The following is a 19,273-nucleotide window of genomic DNA, read 5'->3' as shown; positions in this document are numbered from 1 at the left end:
AAAACAAAAGAGTATAAAGATCACTTATGGCAGTGTGCAATAGCAACCACAGTACCAGAATTTGAACACTACATGAATGAACTTAACAAGTTTGATAAGGATGCTTTTGAGTGGTTGAAGAAAATCCCCCCTCACCATTGGGCCAGAAGCCACTTTTCAGGTTATATTCCCTAGCTTAGGTGAAGCTTTACTATTCCTCTTTGTATATGATTTAGTTCATATAATTTTCTTGTTTAATACAGGCAGAGCAGGATCAGATATATTGCTCAACAATTTATGTGAAGTTTTCAACAGTAAGCTTATTCATGGTAGGAATAAGCCCATCATAAGTTGTCTTGAGTACATCAAGCAGTACCTAATGAAGAGGATCTGCAATGTGAAGAAAGTGATGTCCAAAGCTCTAGGTCCACTCACTCCAACAGCATCAAAGTTACTTGAGAGAAATAGGGAAGCTTCAGTCCAATATAGAGCTAGATGGAATGGGACTGCAAAGTATGAAGTTTATGGTCCTTGGCATGACCAGCATGTGGTTGACATGACAAATATGTCATGTACATGTAGAAGGTGGGAATTGAATGGGATTCCATGCAGGCATGCCATAGCTACAATACATGAAATGGCTGATAGTGGAGACAATGTTGGGGAGCTTTACACTTATGTCAACAAAGTGTATTGGCTTCAAACATGGAATGAAGCTTACTCTTACACTGTGGACCCTATAAAGGGTAGAGCCATGTGGCCAAAAAGTACATGTCCATTTCAATTAACACCACCACCACATCACAATCAACCTGGAAGACCTAAGACCAAGAGAAAGAGAAGTGCAAATGAAAAATATGATAAACAGATGCAAAATCATGGTGCAGGTGAACCTGAAAAACTTACCAGAAAGTTTGTTAGTGTCAGGTGTGGGAAATGCAACAATAGGGGTCATAACTCAAGGACGTGCAAGGGTCAAGGTGGGAATGCAGGAAGCAATGAAGGAGGGAATGCAGGAAGCAGTCAAGGAGGGAATACATGATGCAGTCAAGGAGGGAATGGAGGTAGCAGTCAATGCAGGAATTAGTGTATTTTGTTTAAAAACTTATCTTTTGGTTTAGCACAACTTTTGTGCATTTGGATGTAATGGTTTAAAACTAGTTTGTTGTAATGGTTTTATTTTGGTCTTTTAGCCCTTTTGGTCATGAAACTAATGTCAACCTTTTGTCATTGTTGAAGAATGATGTTTATGGTTTATACCAACTGTTGGTTGTCATGTTTATGGAACACATTTATGGTTATTACAACTTTTTTCTGAAACAACAAATAAACATTAACATTAGGTGATAACTGCAATACATTGTCATTATATCCTTGAAAAGGGTACAAAATTCTGAAGTTGTCCAAAATAACCCTAAACTGATATTACATTATCAAATACCAAAAACTACCACATTCCCTTGTTACAATTTCATAAGAACAAAAACCCCCAAAATTACATGCAACTACAGGGGTCCCTAATTGCTTATTACTAAATGAAAAGCACCCAAACCACCACAAATAGTAACCAACTTGCAAACAAACACATCTTCAATCTTGCCACTTGATAGTTTACATTGTTGATATTCCTCAATAATCCGGGTATTATCAACATAGATCTTGCACACATGGGAGGATCAATCCATCCTAAGAATCGGCATCTGGAACCCTTCACGTAAAAAAATAAACCCTAAACATGAGGGTGATTTTCCAAAATGAGGGTAAAATAGCAAAATCGAACACTTACCTTTTGAGGGCAGGAAAGAAACCTCCGACCAGGGTTTGCTGATGTCCAGGAGGTGCGAACGACCGCTTCCCTACCACAGAAACACATCACCATTTTAATTTTTGATCTCTAAGAAATTGTGAACACAGAGTAGGAAGACTATGAAGCTCGTGAAGTTGAAGATGGAAGAGTGATGTAGCTCTGCTTTTATTTTGAATAAGGTTGCAAAAAAAGTCCCTGTAAGTGGAAAGACGAAAATACCCCCGTCTTTGTTGCATGTAACGGAGTATATGGACGGAAGTTAGTGGGAGGGACCAAAAACAATGGAAAAATCCAATTTTGGACCAGTGGTGCATCAAAGTATCGTTTTGGACCAAAGTCGCATAATTTTGCCAAATACAGGGACCATTTTTGCAATTTTCTCTAGTCTTTTTAGGTAAGACAGAGACCAAACGCGCAACAAAAACAAACAGTAAGGACTTTCCAAGTTAAAAAAATAAGCTAGGGACCAAATATACAAATTATCACAAACCATAGAGACCATTTGCGTAATTTCCTCTTGTTTTTACCAAATATATGTTGTTGAGGTAACATTAATATCCTTCGTTTAAATAAATTATGAACCCCAACTTTTAAAAGACTTTGTTGTAAAGCCAATATAATTGTGTCTTATTCACATGGGTCTATCACCTATATTTATATATCAATTGACTACTTGCTCGGTGGTATCATGTGTTATATATTTTCTCTCTTTAAGGTCGAGGGTTCAAGTTCGGTCTAAAACATATATGAAATTATTAGTAGTTTAGGAGTGTATTATGCCTTTTTTTGAATGGCTGAATGATTATAAATCAAAGGTTAGCAAATTGGTAACAAAAACCAATTATAACAAAATAATTAAAATAGGGTCTAAAAACCAAAAAATACGACTAACACTTGCCTTTTTACACTTATACACAAACCAATTAAAAGAATTGTCAACCAAACTATCATTTAACACATTTCTTCGAATATTTTGACCATCGAAAAGAATAGCATTCTGAAAGGTTAGCCACTATATCGTCAATACAATCACTTCCAACACTCCTGTTTCATTGTAGAAATCTGCACGGAATCTAACCAATGAAACACGTCATCGATCTCAAGAAATAGTAGAATTTGGATGTCGCACCACTTACCAACAAATTTGAAAATTGTGTTGTTACTTCACGCGATATCAAAAGCTGGTTTATATCTTCCAAATTAGAGATAGACAAACCGTAAATGACAGAGGAAATAACAATACATTTATTATCCAAGTTTAATCTAGAAGGGAGATGATTAATACGACATCAACAAATAAATATGTTAACTTTCTGAGGAAGATACTTAATCTAACGTTTTGTAAGAACACCATTAGGAAGCAAACTATCATCAATGACTTTTAAGTCCCATAAATTGTGAGTTTATCCTTGTGACAACCGTCAATTTCCGATCAAGTCAAATTCAAATAAAGTGAACAGGTCAAACCGGTCAACTCATCTAACCCTTGTATATTAGGGTTTACATTATGCTACCATTGTACAACTCGCTATTTTAATAAGAAGTTATCACTTGGAAAGTTCGTACGTTCATAAAATCTCAACCCTAATCGGGGTAAGTGATGAAACTATTCGATAAAACATTATTCCATACCCCTCGGGGACGTATAACAATCATAACGAGGCTTAACAGGGTGCACGAACCTTGTGTTGCGAAGCTAAACATCCAAAAAGGTCACAAACGAAGTCTCTCTCAACCTCTCTTTATCAACCTCTCTTTATCAATCTCTCTCTCTCTCCCAAATCTCTCTCATAACCTCCCTCAACTTTTTATAATGATTTGGGGGCATCCCAACCCTTAACTTAGCTAAAAACTACGCAAAACGGGGAGTTTACACGAAAAACAGCCTTATAGGGCCGAACCTTCTTACGGTCGAAACCATATGAAGCGAAACCCATAAGAACCGAGGAGCCAAAGCCAAAGCCAGAGCAACCGAAACCAAAAGCAGAGAGCTGAACTCATACAGACCGAACGTCGTAGGGACCGAAACTAAAACAATAAGAACCGAACCTGCTAGAGGAACCGAACCTGAAACCCGGAGGACCGAACCTCGCCTTCGCCTTCGCTCCATTTTGTTTCCTTCTCTTCTCGCCTGCGAGATTTCCCAGACCAAGGCTCCTCTCGGCTTTCAGCCATAGCCGAAACCACCTTTGGGTCCCAACCCCTGAAGACTGAACCCTCGACTCCAATTTCGAAATTTCGCAGATTTCGTACTTTTTCCCGGTTTTCGACCACTTTCGTGTTTTAAGCCCATTTTTCATGATTTTGACGTGAGATTTTCACCCAAACTCATATTTTCACATATAAAACACTATATATTCATAATTTAAACACATTTTAAGGGAAATCTTTGCCTAAGAATAAAATCTAGTGGGTAAGATATTGAGGTGGAGTGTTGACTTTACCTTTGAGTTATGACACAAGCAATCCTCCACACCCACTCCAGGGCCATACTCAGCCACTATTCATCCATACTTAGTCAACTAGTTGTCCTTTCACCCTCTTTCACCAGACCATAATCACATCAAAGGGCCGGAAACCTTCACTTCTCTTCCCATAATATTCACTCTTTCTCTAGAAGAATCAAACCCATTTCTCTCTCACTTTCTCTTTCTAAACACTCGAAATTGAAGGCTATTCATGTGCATTTCCCTCCAAGGTTGGTAAGTAACTTCATCCTACATTTTATTATCTTTCATCCTTTCACTCAAATCATGGATTCCTTACACAAATATCATCATATGTGTTACTAGATCTTCAAATCCTCAAGTATCTCCCAAGTGTTCTTGACTTGGAAACTCCTTTTCTTCATCATCCATCAACTGAAATCACTCAAGGTGAGTTCATACCCCCACATTTTCATGTTTTCTTCATGTTTTAGGGGGGGGGGGGGGGGGCAATAGAAGTTAAAACACCAACAACATAACTAAACTCAAACATTAGCTTTCAACAGAAAAGTTAATCTCCATTCACGAACTGTTTTGAGCATCTTAAGCTTTTTAGTGTTCAAAACTGTATTAGGTGCACATAGTTCAGGTTTACACCTTTAGAATGACTACTTGCACATGTCCATATGATTTTTCTACAATTTATGGTGATTTTTACAAAAATGCCTATCACTATAGCTATGAATTCGGACCTGTCTATGAATATGAACATTTTCACACCAGTTAGGGGATTCTAAAAATCATTATAAAATTTGAGAATAAACTAGACACATTTTCTAAACTCTCAGAGTTTTATGGATCTGGTTTTCGATTTCGGATGGTTTTTCTGTGCTTTTTCTAAATCAGTGCAGAAATGGTAAAAATGAATTTACAGATTACAACTTTATTAACACATTGTAACATGTTGAGCAAAGTATAAATTTTTGATGTCTTCATATTTTGCATGTATTTTCTGTTGGGATATAATTATATTACAGAAAAATGATTACTAAATTGTAAGATCTCTTTATTATTACAATTAATGCATGATGAGACATAGAAAAAATAGTTATGTTTTGCTACATTTTCTAGTTACACAGAAAAGGATATTACACAATACAAACATTTTGATAAACTATAATAGGTATAGTTTATGTTTCATATACATCACGAAAGAATACATTTCTACAAAAAGGGGTTTTCAATTTCACACTACGTAAATCTGTTAATGAATAAATTTGTGAGATATTCGCTTCACGTTACTTCCAAACTAGCGCAACAAAAGTCCTGTAATTATAACCAGAATTTCTTGTAGGGAGAGCGTGATAGTTGTGTATAGATCTATATAGGGTCTAACAAACCCACACCTTAGCTGCATGCAACAGCTAGACCGGCATGTCTGGGGTGACAAACGTCATTAACATTATGACGCCTGAAGAACGTCGTATACAAGGCTAACTAAGTCATAGTATGGTTATAATAACTCACATGGGGGTATTAAGAAAACATAAGATTTACGGGATTTCCATTTAAACTAACAAGTTTATGTCAATTTAAACTTGCATGATTTACAATTTTATATGGAAAAATACTAATACACTATTAGTCTTGGCATTTAAGACTACAATACATTTTTAAAAGGGAAAATATTGGATTTTCTGGATCAAACATTACTTTTACAAGGAAGGGTTTCAACATTTCATTCAAAAAGCTTATGAACTCACCAAATTAATTGTTGACACTTTTTCAAAACTAATTTTATTCTTAGGGAATCAGTAAAACAGGTAAACAACAGCTTTTGAGGATGGAACGCTAAGGCGTCAAATATTGTATTTTGTCAAGATAATGTAATTGATCTAGAAACATGTAAACTTATATTATGATGTAACTTTTTCAATTATATTTATGTTGGTTGTTTGTAATATGAGCACTATTATACTCGTTGTGATACTATACATGAAGTCCTCCACCCTCGGACGTTTCCGCGATGGAAAGCTAATCCTCTTTCATTTGGCAGAAGGTTGACTTTGACTAAGGCGGTCCTTGATAGTCTTCCCTTGTATTTTTTTTTAACTATCTTTAAACCTCCAAAATCGATTGTTCACAAATTGGAGAAAATTAGAAGAAAGTTTCTGTGGGGGGGGGGGGGGGGCCTTCGCGAGAAGAATAAAATTTGTTGGGTGGCATGTGATGTGATTCTTAGCCCTAAGAATTTGGGAGGACTTGGCATCGGCTCTCTATTTGCTTTGAATCATGCTCTCTTGGTTAAATGGTTATGGCGATATAAAAAATCAGCCCAATGACTTATGGAGACAGGTGGTTCACGGTATTCACAATTTGGGCAGGAAACCACTTGAAAAATGGAGTAAAAAATCGTTGTCGGGGGCTTGGATGGATGTAGTGAAAGCTGGGATGGAATTGGAGGAGCTTGGAATTACATTTTCTTTTTTGTTCGAGATTCGCATTGGCGATGGTTCTGATACCTTATTTTGGTAATGATGATTGGACCGGGCAAGGCTCTTTGGCCTTGATTTTTCCTCGCCTTATAAATCTTAACAAAAAGAAATCAGCTTTCGTTTCTAAGTGGCTTTGTGGCAATCAACCAAACTGGAAATGGAAAAGGGTGGTCATTGATCAAATAGAGGCAGCAAACTTTATCAAGTTGGAAGGCATTATTGTGGGGGATCATACTATGAGTGGTGCTGATACTTGGAGATCCAAGTTGTCAAGTGATGGTTCTTTCTATGTCCACGACCTGAGGTACCTGATCAATTTAAAGGTCACCCATCTGGTTCAAAATCCAACCGTGTGGATCTCCTTGGTACCGACCAATGTAATTTGCTTTGTTTAGAGAGCTTGTTTAGATCGAATCCTTACATCGACGGATTTGGCTATGAGAAAAGTTAATATCACGATCTCGTCTTGTCATTCTTGTAACAGTGGGATGGATGAATCTAATCACATACTTGTCAATTGCTCGATCGCCAAAGGGGCGTTGAGTTGGATCCTGAATTGGTGTCAAATTTTTGGTCAGCAATTCAATTCGGTGGCTGAGTTAGTGGGTATTGCTGCATAATGGGGGAGGTGTCCTAAAAAGAGAAAGATATTCATCGCTATCGTTTACGAATTTCTATGGTGTGGATGGAAAGCTAGGAATGCAAAAGTCTTCAATAATGCTAGGACTTCTTCGTTAAATTTGGTGGATAGCATAATTACATTAGTGTTCAATTGGGTAAAATATAGGGACAAGTTTGGTGATTGTAATTGGTGTGTGTGGAGTTGTAATCCTTTTGACATTTTGTAATTTGTTTTCTGTCTAGCCTTGTTTCTTAAAAGGTTGGTGCTAATATATTTTCCGCCGTTTCACAAAAAATAATTAAATGCCTCCAATGACCCAATGTCTAACCCACCTTTTTTTAGAAGCCAAAATCGTATCTCACTTAACCCAAAGCATTTTTCGATCACCTATCTCTCGCACCTAAAAAAAACAACTCTCAATCTTTCCAAGTATTTATTACCTATGCGCATGTTACCCACGTGTCGCATGCAAAACACAGTCATGAAATAAATACCTAAGGAGCCTAGCATCGATTTCAAGAGCATAGACCAACCACATATCAATAACATTCTAATCCTGAGGAATAAAACTTTTTTTGAAACTTCTCTATAACAACTTTTAATCTCATAGAACATGCACTACAAGAATAATGACCATTTGTGGCGACGGGTCGCCACTAAAGGATCGCCACTGTTGGTTCGTCGCTAATACCTCATTTGTCGCAGCTAATGCTTACCGTCGCCGCTAATACTTTATCGTCACTAATATTTTCTGTCGCCACTAAAAGTGTCGCCGCTAATTGTAGTTTTCTCCTTTTTTAATTTTTTTTAAACATTCTTTCCATATACAAAACAAACGTTATAAAAATATAAACATTTTATAAAAACATATAACCAAAAACACATCCATACATACACAAATACATACATAATACACATACAAAAACATATACATACATATACAAAAACACATATACTAATACACAAATACATACATAATACACATATAAAAACACACATATATATATATATATATATATATATATATATATATATATATATATATATATATATTCAAACTAATACAAAAATACATACATAATACACATATGAATACCCAAACATATACAAAATACACATTCTACATACAAAATTTAAAATAAACATATATATAGAACATGTGGTGGTGTGTATTCCGGTAGAGAAACATGGTGGTGACAAAGAGAAATAAGTTCACAGAAGAGGGAAGAAGGAGCTGAATGGGGTTATATCTGCGAAGGGAATTAGCGGCGACGGTTTTTAGCGGCGACATATAGAGTATTAACGGTGACACCTTTGCGTGGAAATTTTGATGGTCAAAATTTTTGAGTATTATCGGCGACAACTTAGGGGGGAAACTTTGGCGGTCAAAATTTTGGTGGTGTCGCTGCTATTGGTGTGTACGTTATTGATTTTCAGTCCTTAGATTAGAGACAAAATCAACGGCTAAGGTTTCACCTCAAATTTTGACGCGGATCGGGGTCGATAGGCATTAGCGGCGACGCTTTTAGCAGCGACAGCCACCTTTAGCGGCGACACACAACATGAAAGTTATGTGTCGCCGCTAAAGGTGACTGTCACCGCTAAAAACATCGCCGCTAATGCCCATTATTCTTGTAGTGATGACAAAGAAGCCCCCACCGGGAGACCTAAATATATAAATGGGAACTTAGCAGCTTGACAACAAGTAAGCAAAGAAAACTGCTTGATCTCAATGATTAGATTTATAAAGGTTGACTTGCAACCCATAAACCAAATAAAAGCACTGCAAAATAGCAATAAGATTAAGAGGGTGTTTGTTTTTGCTCTGCAGATCTGCGGGAGGTCTTCTGTCTGCGCGGCGCAGACCACGCGCAGACTTATAGGTTTGAAGTGCGTTTGTTTTTCTGAAGTGCGCAGACATAAAAACGTCTGCGCGAGGTCTTCACCACACAGATATGGGCCAACCTCTTCTAAAGTCTGCCAAGTTCATTTGACCTAAAAAAAAAAACACGCGTTTTATTTTTCCGCCTCCATTCGTCCAAGCCTCCCGTCTTTGTACACAGATAGCTCGACAATTCCATCTTCACTCCAGCAAGTTTCGTCGACCGACTGTCACCTCCGATCTGTCGCTGCACCGCCCGTCGCCACCCTCCTCTCCGGTCGCATCTCCGGTCGTCGCCTGCTTCACCTTCTGCACCACTTCTCGATTGCAGCGAACAGGTATGTCATCGTCGTCCCTCCTCTCTCTTTCAATTTAATTTCAATTCAACTTCTTGTTGGATTTGCATCCTTGTTTCCTCGAAAATATTAATTTTGTTGGGTATTCCTTCATATTCAAATCTTGGAGGTGTATAATTTATCATATATTCTTGCTAAAATTGAAAATACTACCTGTAAACAATTCCCAGCAAGCTGTCATTCTTGTTAAACCTTACCTGCAAGCTGTCTTCCTGTTTTTTCACACCTGGGATCTATAATTTTTTTTATTGGAAGCCAATAAACAGAACTACCAAGCAAAAGATAACATATTCTTTTGTTGATTGTGAATGTGTATATGATTGTTGATTGTGTATATGTATATGGTTGTTGATTGTGTATGTATATATGATAGTGTATATGAATAAGATTGTTGATTTGTGGATGATATAATTTGCCTAGAATGTGTTGAAATCAAAGCTTTTTCTTGAAATAATGTTATGAAATAATGATGTTAGTTGTTGAAATCAAGCTTTTTCTTGATGAAAATTTTTATTTGCTAAATATGATAGTGTATATGTTTATGATTGTTGATTTGTGGATGATATAATTTTCCTAGAATGTTTTGAAATCAAGTTTTTTCTTGAAATAATGGTGTGAAATAATGATGTTAGTTGTTGAAATCAAGTTTTGTCTTGATGAAAATTATTATTTGCTGAATATGATAGTGTATATGTATATGATTGTTGATTTGTGGATGATATAATTTGCCTAGAATTTGTTGAAATCAAGTTTTTTTTTTTGAAATAATGATGTTAGTTGTTGAAATCAAGTTTTTTCTTGATCAAAATTCTTATTTGTTGAAATTGTTGTTTGATTGTTTTTTTTTTGCTAAAATTGTTGTTAGATTGTGCTGAATATGCTAAAAATTGTTTCAAACTGTTGAAATAAGAGGCTAAATTATTTTTTTTGTTGAAATAGGAGGCTGAAAATACTTATTATTGTTTCAAATTGTTGTTGAATGTGCTAAAAATTGTTGTTGAAAATCGTTAGTTGTTGACTGTTTATTGTGAATGCTATATTGGTTATTAGAAATGGGAGATAAACATCAATGGACCAATGAGCAATTAAAATGCTTAGTGGATACTTGTATTGAAGAAGTAGAGAGTGTTGGTAGAAAAGGATTGAGGTTGCAGAAAGATTCATGGATAAGGCTTGGAAAAGTTCTTAAGGAAAAATTTGGCGTTGACTTGAGTCAAAAACAAATGAAAAATGCATATGACAATCTGAAAGCCAAATACACAGGATGGGTATATTTAAAAAACAAAACTGGTAATATATATAATTCCCAAACAAACACTTTTAACTTAACAGTCGAGGAGTGGGATGATTTTAAGAAGGTACAATCTTAAACAAACACTTTTAAACATTTATGTTTGAAGTTGCCAAATATTCTTACATTATTTTTTGTTATATTTGGGTTTAGGGGCATCTGAAGGCTGCTTCGTTGAAAACAATGCCACTGCCTTTTCCAGATCTTTGTGCTCGTCGTTTTTATGGAAATAGTGCCACCGGTAATTTTAGGAGTTACTCAACTGAATCATCTTCAGTAGCTGGAGCATCCTCTTGTCGTCTTCCACCACTTTAGATTACCGCCACCCCTTTTCTTGCATTAGATGATGATGGTGATGACACTTCTCATCATGCTAGTGAGACTTTTCATGAGCCACCACCTTCTGCTGCTTCACCTTCTGCTGCTTCACCATCCATTTACCCCAACAAAAGGGCTAAACCCTCAACTCCTAAAGCTCCTAGTACCTCACCGTCTGCATCTTCACCTGATGGAACTTCTGTTACTGCTGACGATTTAGCATTTGAAATGAAAAAAGCTCTACAAAGTTTGACTAAAGGGTATACAATTCCTCAATGTTTAGAGAAATTAGAGGTGCTTCAGTTAGGCCCTACAGATCCTTTACGCTTTGTTGCATATCATATTTTTGGAGGGACTATGAACATGAGAGAGATGTGGATGCATTTGCCCGATGTTCCAGAGATATTACGAGGATGGCTTGAGATGACGGGTACAAGTTTAGGAGTTTTGAAGGACGGAAAGATTGTCCGATGATTTTTATTACGTTGAAACTATTTATTAGGTCCTTTTGCTTCCATTTGAACTATTTTGTTAGGTCTTTTTGCCTTTGTTGAAACTATTTTTTGTTATTTTGCTACTTGGAATATGTTTTATCTAATGTGTTTTTGCTACTTGGAATATGTTTTATCTAATGTGTTTTTGCTACATGTAATATGTTTTATGTAATGTGTTTTTGCTACATGTAATATGTTTTATCTAATGTGTTTTTGCTACATGTAATATGTTTTATGTAATGTGTTTTTGCTACTTGAAATATGATTTATGTAATGTTTTTTAAAGTTCTACTTTGTTGATTTTAGGTTCATAATGGATCACGATCAAAAGTTACTTCTCGTAATTCTTATGTACCTGTACATCCGTTATTTTTGGAAGAGGGGTGTCAAAACGATTGCGGGATAATGATTCAGAAATGACGGGACATGAATACACATTGGAGTTATTACATCGTAATCATTTACAATGTGTTGAAGTGTTACGCATGTCTCGCGAGTCATTTGTACGACTATGTGCTCATTTTAGAGCACATTACTCATTAAAGGACAGCAAACATGTATCGGTTGAGGAAAAGATGGCTATGTTTTTGATGATGATCGGCCATAATCAACGTTACGTGATTATCAAGCGGAGATTTCAACACTCGAAGCAAACAATTCATAAATTTTTTTATGAAGTGTTGGAAAAAATGATGCTTTTCGCACAAGATGTTATAGTACCAACTTCTTTTAATCCAAATCCAAACATTCCAGGACATAATAGGAGGCTACGACGAATTTTCAAAGGAGCGGTTGGTGCACTTGATGACACTTTGATACATGTTGTTGTTCCTGCCAAGAAACAAGACTTATATAGAAGCAGAGGAAAGGGAGATTGCTACCAAAATGTATTGGCAATTTGTGATTTCAATATGATTTTTACATTTGTTGTGGCCGGGTGGGAAGGGGTAGCGCATGACTCTAGAATTTTATCAGAAGCAGTAGCTGATCCACAAGCTTCATTCCCATTTCCACCACCAGGTAATTTTTTGTTTTTTTATAAATTTTTTTAATCTTAGTTTCAAAATTGATTAGTGTTTTGCATTTTTTACAGAGAAATATTATCTTTGTGATGTTGCGTATGCACACACTCGAGGATTTATGGCCCCTTATCGTAATGTGAGGCATTGGTTTGGAGATTTTCGTAAAAGACGTGCATTGACCAATAAAGAAAAATTTAACCATGGACATGCAAAACTTCAGAATGTCATTGAGCGTGCTTTTGGTGTTTTGAAAGCACGTTTCCCTATATTGAAGAGGATGACACCATTCCCGTTTGTGACACAAAGAAACATTGTCATGGCATGTTTCGCGCTTCATAATTTTATAAAGGAGAGAAGGACTGAGTGATGAGTATTTCGCACGATACGATGAACTCAATATCTCGTTTCGAAATAACAATGGGACCTTTAATGATGATGAAGATGAGATTCCAACAAATGGTACTGCAGCAGACCGTGAATATATGACACGGTTACGAGATGAAATTGCTGATCAGTTGATGTACAATATAGATTGAAATTGTTATTGTTTTAAATGAAATTGTTATTGCATGAATTTTATTTCCAATGTTATATGACTTTTTTTTATTAAAATTTTGGTGTTGAGAAATCTTTTTAAGTTTGTAAACTCATTTTATTTAAAATTCAGTTTATTTCAGCAGCCTGCAGACGTTAAAAAACAAACAGTCTTTTTATTGCAGACTGCAGATGTTTGGTCCATCTCTTCTGCTGCAGAGGCTTGCAGATGTGGTCCGCAGACTGCAGACGTTTTGGCTTCAGAAAAACAAACAACACCTAATTATATTCTCTCTTCGCCAATCACCCAAAAATATCGCATCGTAAACATAAAACAAATGCGACAATTGCTAATTTACCCCAGTTTGCAAACCACAAAAATATTCCACTTCCATTGCATCGTCTAAAACGACATGTAACCCTTTCCACGTCTTGATAAATAAAAAAAGGCGATAAAAGGTCTCCTTGTCTTAGCCCACGTCTAATCTTGAATTCATCTGATCGGTAGAGCTTCCGTTAATCAAAATCGACGACTTTGCATTACATAGGCATCCTTAAATCATAGAAATTCATCTCTACGAAAAACTCTATAAAGCTTATTATAAAAAAAAAGTATATATACATTTTACTTTAAAATATTTTTAAAACATATAATATTAGAATATTATACATATTATATTTTTTACAAACATTTGAATCTTTTAACATAAAAAGTGGTTTTACGGTCTTAATTAATTAGGTTCATATCAAAGGAATGGGTGGCACAGGTGATGGTGATGATAGTGGTGGTGACGGTGGCGGGTGTAACGGTGGGAAAGGTGCGGGTGAAAAACAAACGCACGACACTAAATAATCATTAATGATTATAACTTCTCGTCACACCGTACGCCGGAGCTTTAGAGCCCCAAATTAGAAATATGTGGCTAAGGTTGAATCTCAATATCACTGTTTTTTTCGGAATATCAACCTCTCTCTCTCTATATATGTAATTGTATTTTAAATAACATGAAGAATTTAAAATATTATTTACAATGTCTACAAATAAAAAAATAAAAGAAAAAAACATCACAATATCGCTGTCACTGTTGAGACGTAGCTTTCATGCACGTATTTGCTAGTAGTTGAAATATCCGGTTCAAATACATAAAAATATATTCTATATCAATAACATAATAACATTTTGATAGATGAATATTATTATATGAAAGGATATTATTTCCGAAAATCATAAATGTTAATATTTATCCTTTTAGTTTTTAGAACATACTTTATGGGTTGCATTTCATATTTAGTCCCATGTTCCGCCAGCTTCTACTATATAAAATGTCGTGACAGGGTATTACACCTTTCTCCACATGCACTCAGGCCAGGAGGTTGTCAACCCATTTTGTAATAATGGTGATTATAAACCGGAATAAATAATTACACAAATAATTGACATTTAAATATAATATGTTTAATTAACGTGTTAAATAATATATTTCTCAATAGTCGACTCATTAAATCTATTTTTTACACAATTAGCTATAATTTTTTCAAAAGTCGTTGTGTTGAGGGACACCTTCAATTGAAGAATAACACCTCTAAAAAATTCAAAGAATTTGGTAGGTTTGTCTTTTTTTCTTTCATCTCTCTTGTATATAAATATTCATGTTCTTTAGCTTCTTCAATCATCTTCAACCATCTATCTCTCTCTCTCTCTTTCTCAAATCAGCAAGATGGCTTCCGCTACATTGTCCCGATCAGTATTCTTGTTATTGGCTCTTTTCGCCACCTCATGCATAGCCCAAGCCCCAGTCGCCGCCCCAACTGTCTCACCCACCGCCAGCCCTACCCCGGCGGTTGCACCCCCAACTCCCTCCCCGGCACCAGTTCTGGCACCTGCTCCAGCTCCTGAAGCTGCAACTCCATCTCCATCTCCTTCAATATCGATTGCACCAAGTGCTCTTCCTCCGAGTCCTTCTTCAGCTCCTTCACCAGGGCCCGGAGGACCCACCGCCGATCTTCCCAGTGGATCTTTTGCAGATGGATGGGTCAACAGAGCTGTCATTGCTGGGACTGCAGTTGCTGGATCGTTCCTTGCTGTTACATTGATGTAAAGAAGATGAGATACATTCTAATTTATTCTTCTATTCTTGTTACTTGATTTTGACATCCTTGATTGTTGTTCTGCTCTTTTGTGGTTCATTTTTCATCGTTGTTTTTATTTCTATTAAATTTGAGATGTATGCTGGCAGAAGATTTATTATTTGAATGGTATTTGCTTACTTACTTACACACGACTCGTTCAATATATGCATATGTTCCAAAAAAATGAATAAATGTCTTCGTCTTGTTTTGGTAAACAAATACTTTTTTACTGACTTTTTTTTCTTTCGGAAAACCAATGTTATGTATGGATAATGAGTCCTTGTTATTTATCAAATCGTATCAACTAATATATGATAAATTTTAGGAAAACTTGGAAGCAAACGTTTGATAATAGTACATTTCACCACATAAAAACTAATAAAAAAGGCAATAAAAAACTCTAAAATATTTGATTCGGTGTGGCATGCCTTTTGCCACCGGTAATATGATGCGGCATTTGTTGCCGGCGGTGGTTGCCACCTTTTAATTGTTTTTGTTGCCGTAGGTAATTTTGATCCGTAAATATGTGCACATGAGGAATTCATGATAACCATTAAGGAAAAGAAGATTAAACAATATTTTTCATTTAACATGCTTCCTTTTATTGGTAGGTAACAATGATAACACACTAACAGACAAATATTGAAAAGAATCGTAAAAACTTATGTAACGTCTACGTGACAATAAATTTTAATGGGCAAAAACATCAGGACACCGTTCAAATTTGGAATTTGAATCGATAAACAAACACACACGACAAGTAAAGATGCAAAAAAAAGAAAAAATAAACATAAAAGAATTTGATATGGTTTACATAATTAGGATGATTATTAGAGAAAATAGATTTAATGACCAAATAATTACAATTTAAACCCAATGGTGCACTACTAGAAAAAAAAATAATAAAAAAAAAAATTTAAAGATATACTAGGACACCAAATAGTAACACTAGTAGAAAATTGGCCTTTGGCCATGTAATAAACCTATGGACATTTTATTACAACAATTTTTTTAATTCAATGTGTATGTAATATCCTAATTTTCAAGACCAACTTTTTTTAAATTAGGTTAGTTATTAAACTGTTTATTGAAAAACATCATCAGTATCATATAAAACCATAATATCATAATCACATGTCCCCAAATTATGACATCAATAGTAATAATATTAGAGTACAATCACATGGATCTCAAAAATACGGAAATCATATGTGTGCGATACAGTGCTACCGAGCCAGCTCTTTCCCCTTCGGCGAAGAGATACCTGAAACCAAAACATAAATCGTAAGCACAAAGCTTAGTGAGTTCCCCCATCATACCAAATACCATATATAACACATACTGCCAAACATATTTGGGTGCCGGCCTCCCTTCGGTCTATTTCAACCAGATATCTACCTAGCAGATCTGGGTGTCGGTCTCCTCTCCAGTCTATTCCAACCGGATAATTGCCTAACAGATATGGGTGCTGGCCTCCCATTCAATCTATTCCAACCGGATATTGGGGACTCTTTCACCCCTACCACTACCACATAGAATCATAGCATACAAGCACATAGAACATAACAGACAGTGACATACCAAACAATTATCACATAGACAATCATCTAACTACAAGCTCTTACTAGTGGGTCGTTATTATGGCCTTAGACCCACTTCTAATGTGTGACATCCCCATTTTTACGGCCAGAAAAGACAGATTTTGTTTATGCTTTATAAAAATCAGAATATCTCTTTTAATAAAAACGTTGTGGAATTTGTTCCCAGAAAAACATGATAATTTCATTATCAAAGCATTTCCGAAGAAATGTATTTTTATTCATTTTAAAACATTTGGGATGGCATCGTCAATACAGAAACATAAGCATAAACAGAACTTACATTCATTATCACCAGTGATTTATATCTCCTTAATCTCTCAGTGTAATGTGGTTTCATGTCAACACCTGTGATATAAATAAACTGAGTGGGTGAGGTTGGGAAACTTGGTGAGGTTGGGAAACCTGGTGAGTACATAGGGTTTTCAACACACAATAATATAATTAATATGTTTAAACATCAAACAATCAACCCAATTACTCATCCACGTTAATCTCTTTACTCTTAAGGATATACCCTAAGAATCAACTATTTCTCATTCATTCATTCCTAAGGATTATCCTAAGGAATAGGTACGAAGTCCATCATTGTCAATGACACAGTTGTCAAGCACAGTTACTAGTTCTATCACTTAGGCGCAGCTGCCAGAAATGTGACATTCTCAATGAGGCGCTTCTGCCGGTATTGTCCTTTAGACGCTACTGTCATGGTTATAATGTTCTCTATTGAGCGCGGCTTCCGATACTATCCTTAGAGCGCAACTACTAGGATGTTTATCGTAGATCAACAACATCTACAGGTTGTGGCGCAACTGTCAGTGCTCATCTATAGGGTACTAGGTCCATTGCTTCCAATGTTCACCTATAGGGCACTAGGTCCAAACCACTAATAATCCTCTATTTCAGCTTTCACCCCTCGTCCTTTATCTACCCATGTTTTACCCAACATATTTTATAGATATAAAAATACATATTCAGTTTAAAACATTTAAAACATGTATAAAAATCTCTCAGCCAGCATATACAGCAAGTATTCAGACAATATGCACACATAGCACGTAATTTATATTAAATACTTCATATCTATGTGTATGATGAAAGTAACTATGCACTCACTTGATAAGGTGGTGACTCGATACTCGGACAACGCTTCGTTTACTTTAAAATACTTTCCTTCGACGAAACCTAGTATTATTACCACTAGATTTTAGTCAAATATTTACCGTGACTTATTATTATTATTATTATTATTATTATTATTATTATTATTATTATATAAGCGTTTAAACAATACTTTCCAACCACTATGTACAGACAGGGGTCAGACATAAAACACCGTAGGGCAGGACCATTTTGGCATATAGCACTTCTGAAATCAATCAACCATATGTGTCACACCCCAAAACCAAGAACGGCGGAAACGTTCTGGGGCGGAGGACGTCATGTACAGTATCACAACAATGTAAAGTAGTAAACAAGCAACAACATCATCCATTGCATTAATAATATAATTATTATACAAGTGTGTTCTGTCAAATTTTGATAGACACTAAAGCATAAATCAAAATGAAAGATGAGTCTTCAACGAGCTCCATCTTCCCTATTCCTTGCATCGGTACCTGTCTATGATGCTGAGGATACAAGTAATTTTGAAAACGAGTATTAGCTTTGAAGCTGGTGAGATCATAAGTATTTTAGTGTCTTAATTTGTATGTAAGAATTTGTAAGTTTATGAACTGTAAGTATGGAAAATGTATATGAATTGTAAGTATTGAAAATGTATATGAACTATAAATGTAAAAATGTTTGTAAAACAACTGTAACGTTTGAAAAACAACTCTAGAAATCCCTATGATTCCTACTTTTATATAAAGATGTCTTCTACCAAGACTTAACTGTTCTCAATGTAGCCTTCTACCAAGACTTAATTGTTTTAAATGTTCGTTTCTTGTAAAAGTGTGAAATTTTTCCAAGTGTAACTATCATTATAAAAATATAGTTTTTACATTAAATGTTTAAGTGAAATGATCACTAAATATAAGAAAAGGGAAAAAAATGTAGTACTGTAGTGTTGTATTATAGGAACTACTGCTGTACTAACTACCTTAAACCGGATTTATATTAAGGCATCATGTGATTAATTGCACCATACTATCGACTGGTAACAACGACATACGAATGGTCGTAAAACGGAATGACGTTTGGCACCCGCAGACCTGCAGGTCCGGTTGTAGCTAGCAGCAAGGTGTAGGATAGTCAATCCAGTATAGATCTACACGCAAACTCACGCTCTCCCTTCAAGAGACACTGGCTACAACT

The 19,273-nt window shown here is 35.7% G+C and overlaps 3 protein-coding genes across 3 annotated transcripts; all 3 read left to right on the top strand.

Moving 5' to 3' along the window:
• Nucleotides 1-358: 358 nt before the first annotated feature.
• Nucleotides 359-1,021, top strand: LOC128133659 (uncharacterized). The gene has a single exon (XM_052771170.1). The coding sequence runs from the start codon at nucleotides 359-361 to the stop codon at nucleotides 1,019-1,021; it is 663 nt and encodes a 220-aa protein (XP_052627130.1).
• Nucleotides 1,022-12,086: 11,065 nt separating this feature from the next.
• LOC111910714 (uncharacterized) lies at nucleotides 12,087-14,079 on the top strand. Its single transcript, XM_052771169.1, has 5 exons — nucleotides 12,087-12,690; nucleotides 12,764-12,983; nucleotides 13,042-13,212; nucleotides 13,360-13,420; nucleotides 13,966-14,079. Exons 1-5 carry the CDS (start codon nucleotides 12,087-12,089, stop codon nucleotides 14,077-14,079), a joined length of 1,170 nt encoding a protein of 389 aa, XP_052627129.1.
• Nucleotides 14,080-14,879: 800 nt separating this feature from the next.
• On the top strand, nucleotides 14,880-15,503 carry LOC111910725 (classical arabinogalactan protein 4). Its single transcript, XM_023906551.3, has one exon. It carries the CDS (start codon nucleotides 14,945-14,947, stop codon nucleotides 15,323-15,325), a length of 381 nt encoding a protein of 126 aa, XP_023762319.1. The 5' UTR covers nucleotides 14,880-14,944; the 3' UTR covers nucleotides 15,326-15,503.
• Nucleotides 15,504-19,273: the final 3,770 nt, after the last annotated feature.

This window comes from Lactuca sativa, chromosome 4 (genome assembly GCF_002870075.4).
Source record: "Lactuca sativa cultivar Salinas chromosome 4, Lsat_Salinas_v11, whole genome shotgun sequence".
Lineage (NCBI taxonomy): Eukaryota > Viridiplantae > Streptophyta > Magnoliopsida > Asterales > Asteraceae > Lactuca > Lactuca sativa.
This window is presented reverse-complemented; position numbering and strand designations above follow the sequence as displayed.

What these genes read in the sequence shown, in the direction of transcription:
- LOC128133659 (XM_052771170.1), top strand. Translation starts at nt 359, where the DNA reads ATGAAGAGGATCTGCAATGTGAAGAAAGTGATGTCCAAAGCTCTAGGT.
- LOC111910714 (XM_052771169.1), top strand. Translation starts at nt 12,087, where the DNA reads ATGACGGGACATGAATACACATTGGAGTTATTACATCGTAATCATTTA. An exon ending in ATTCCCATTTCCACCACCAG is followed by an intron (nt 12,691 to 12,763) that starts GTAATTTTTTGT and finishes CATTTTTTACAG; the next exon opens with AGAAATATTATCTTTGTGAT. An exon ending in AAGAGGATGACACCATTCCC is followed by an intron (nt 12,984 to 13,041) that starts GTTTGTGACACA and finishes AATTTTATAAAG; the next exon opens with GAGAGAAGGACTGAGTGATG.
- LOC111910725 (XM_023906551.3), top strand. Translation starts at nt 14,945, where the DNA reads ATGGCTTCCGCTACATTGTCCCGATCAGTATTCTTGTTATTGGCTCTT.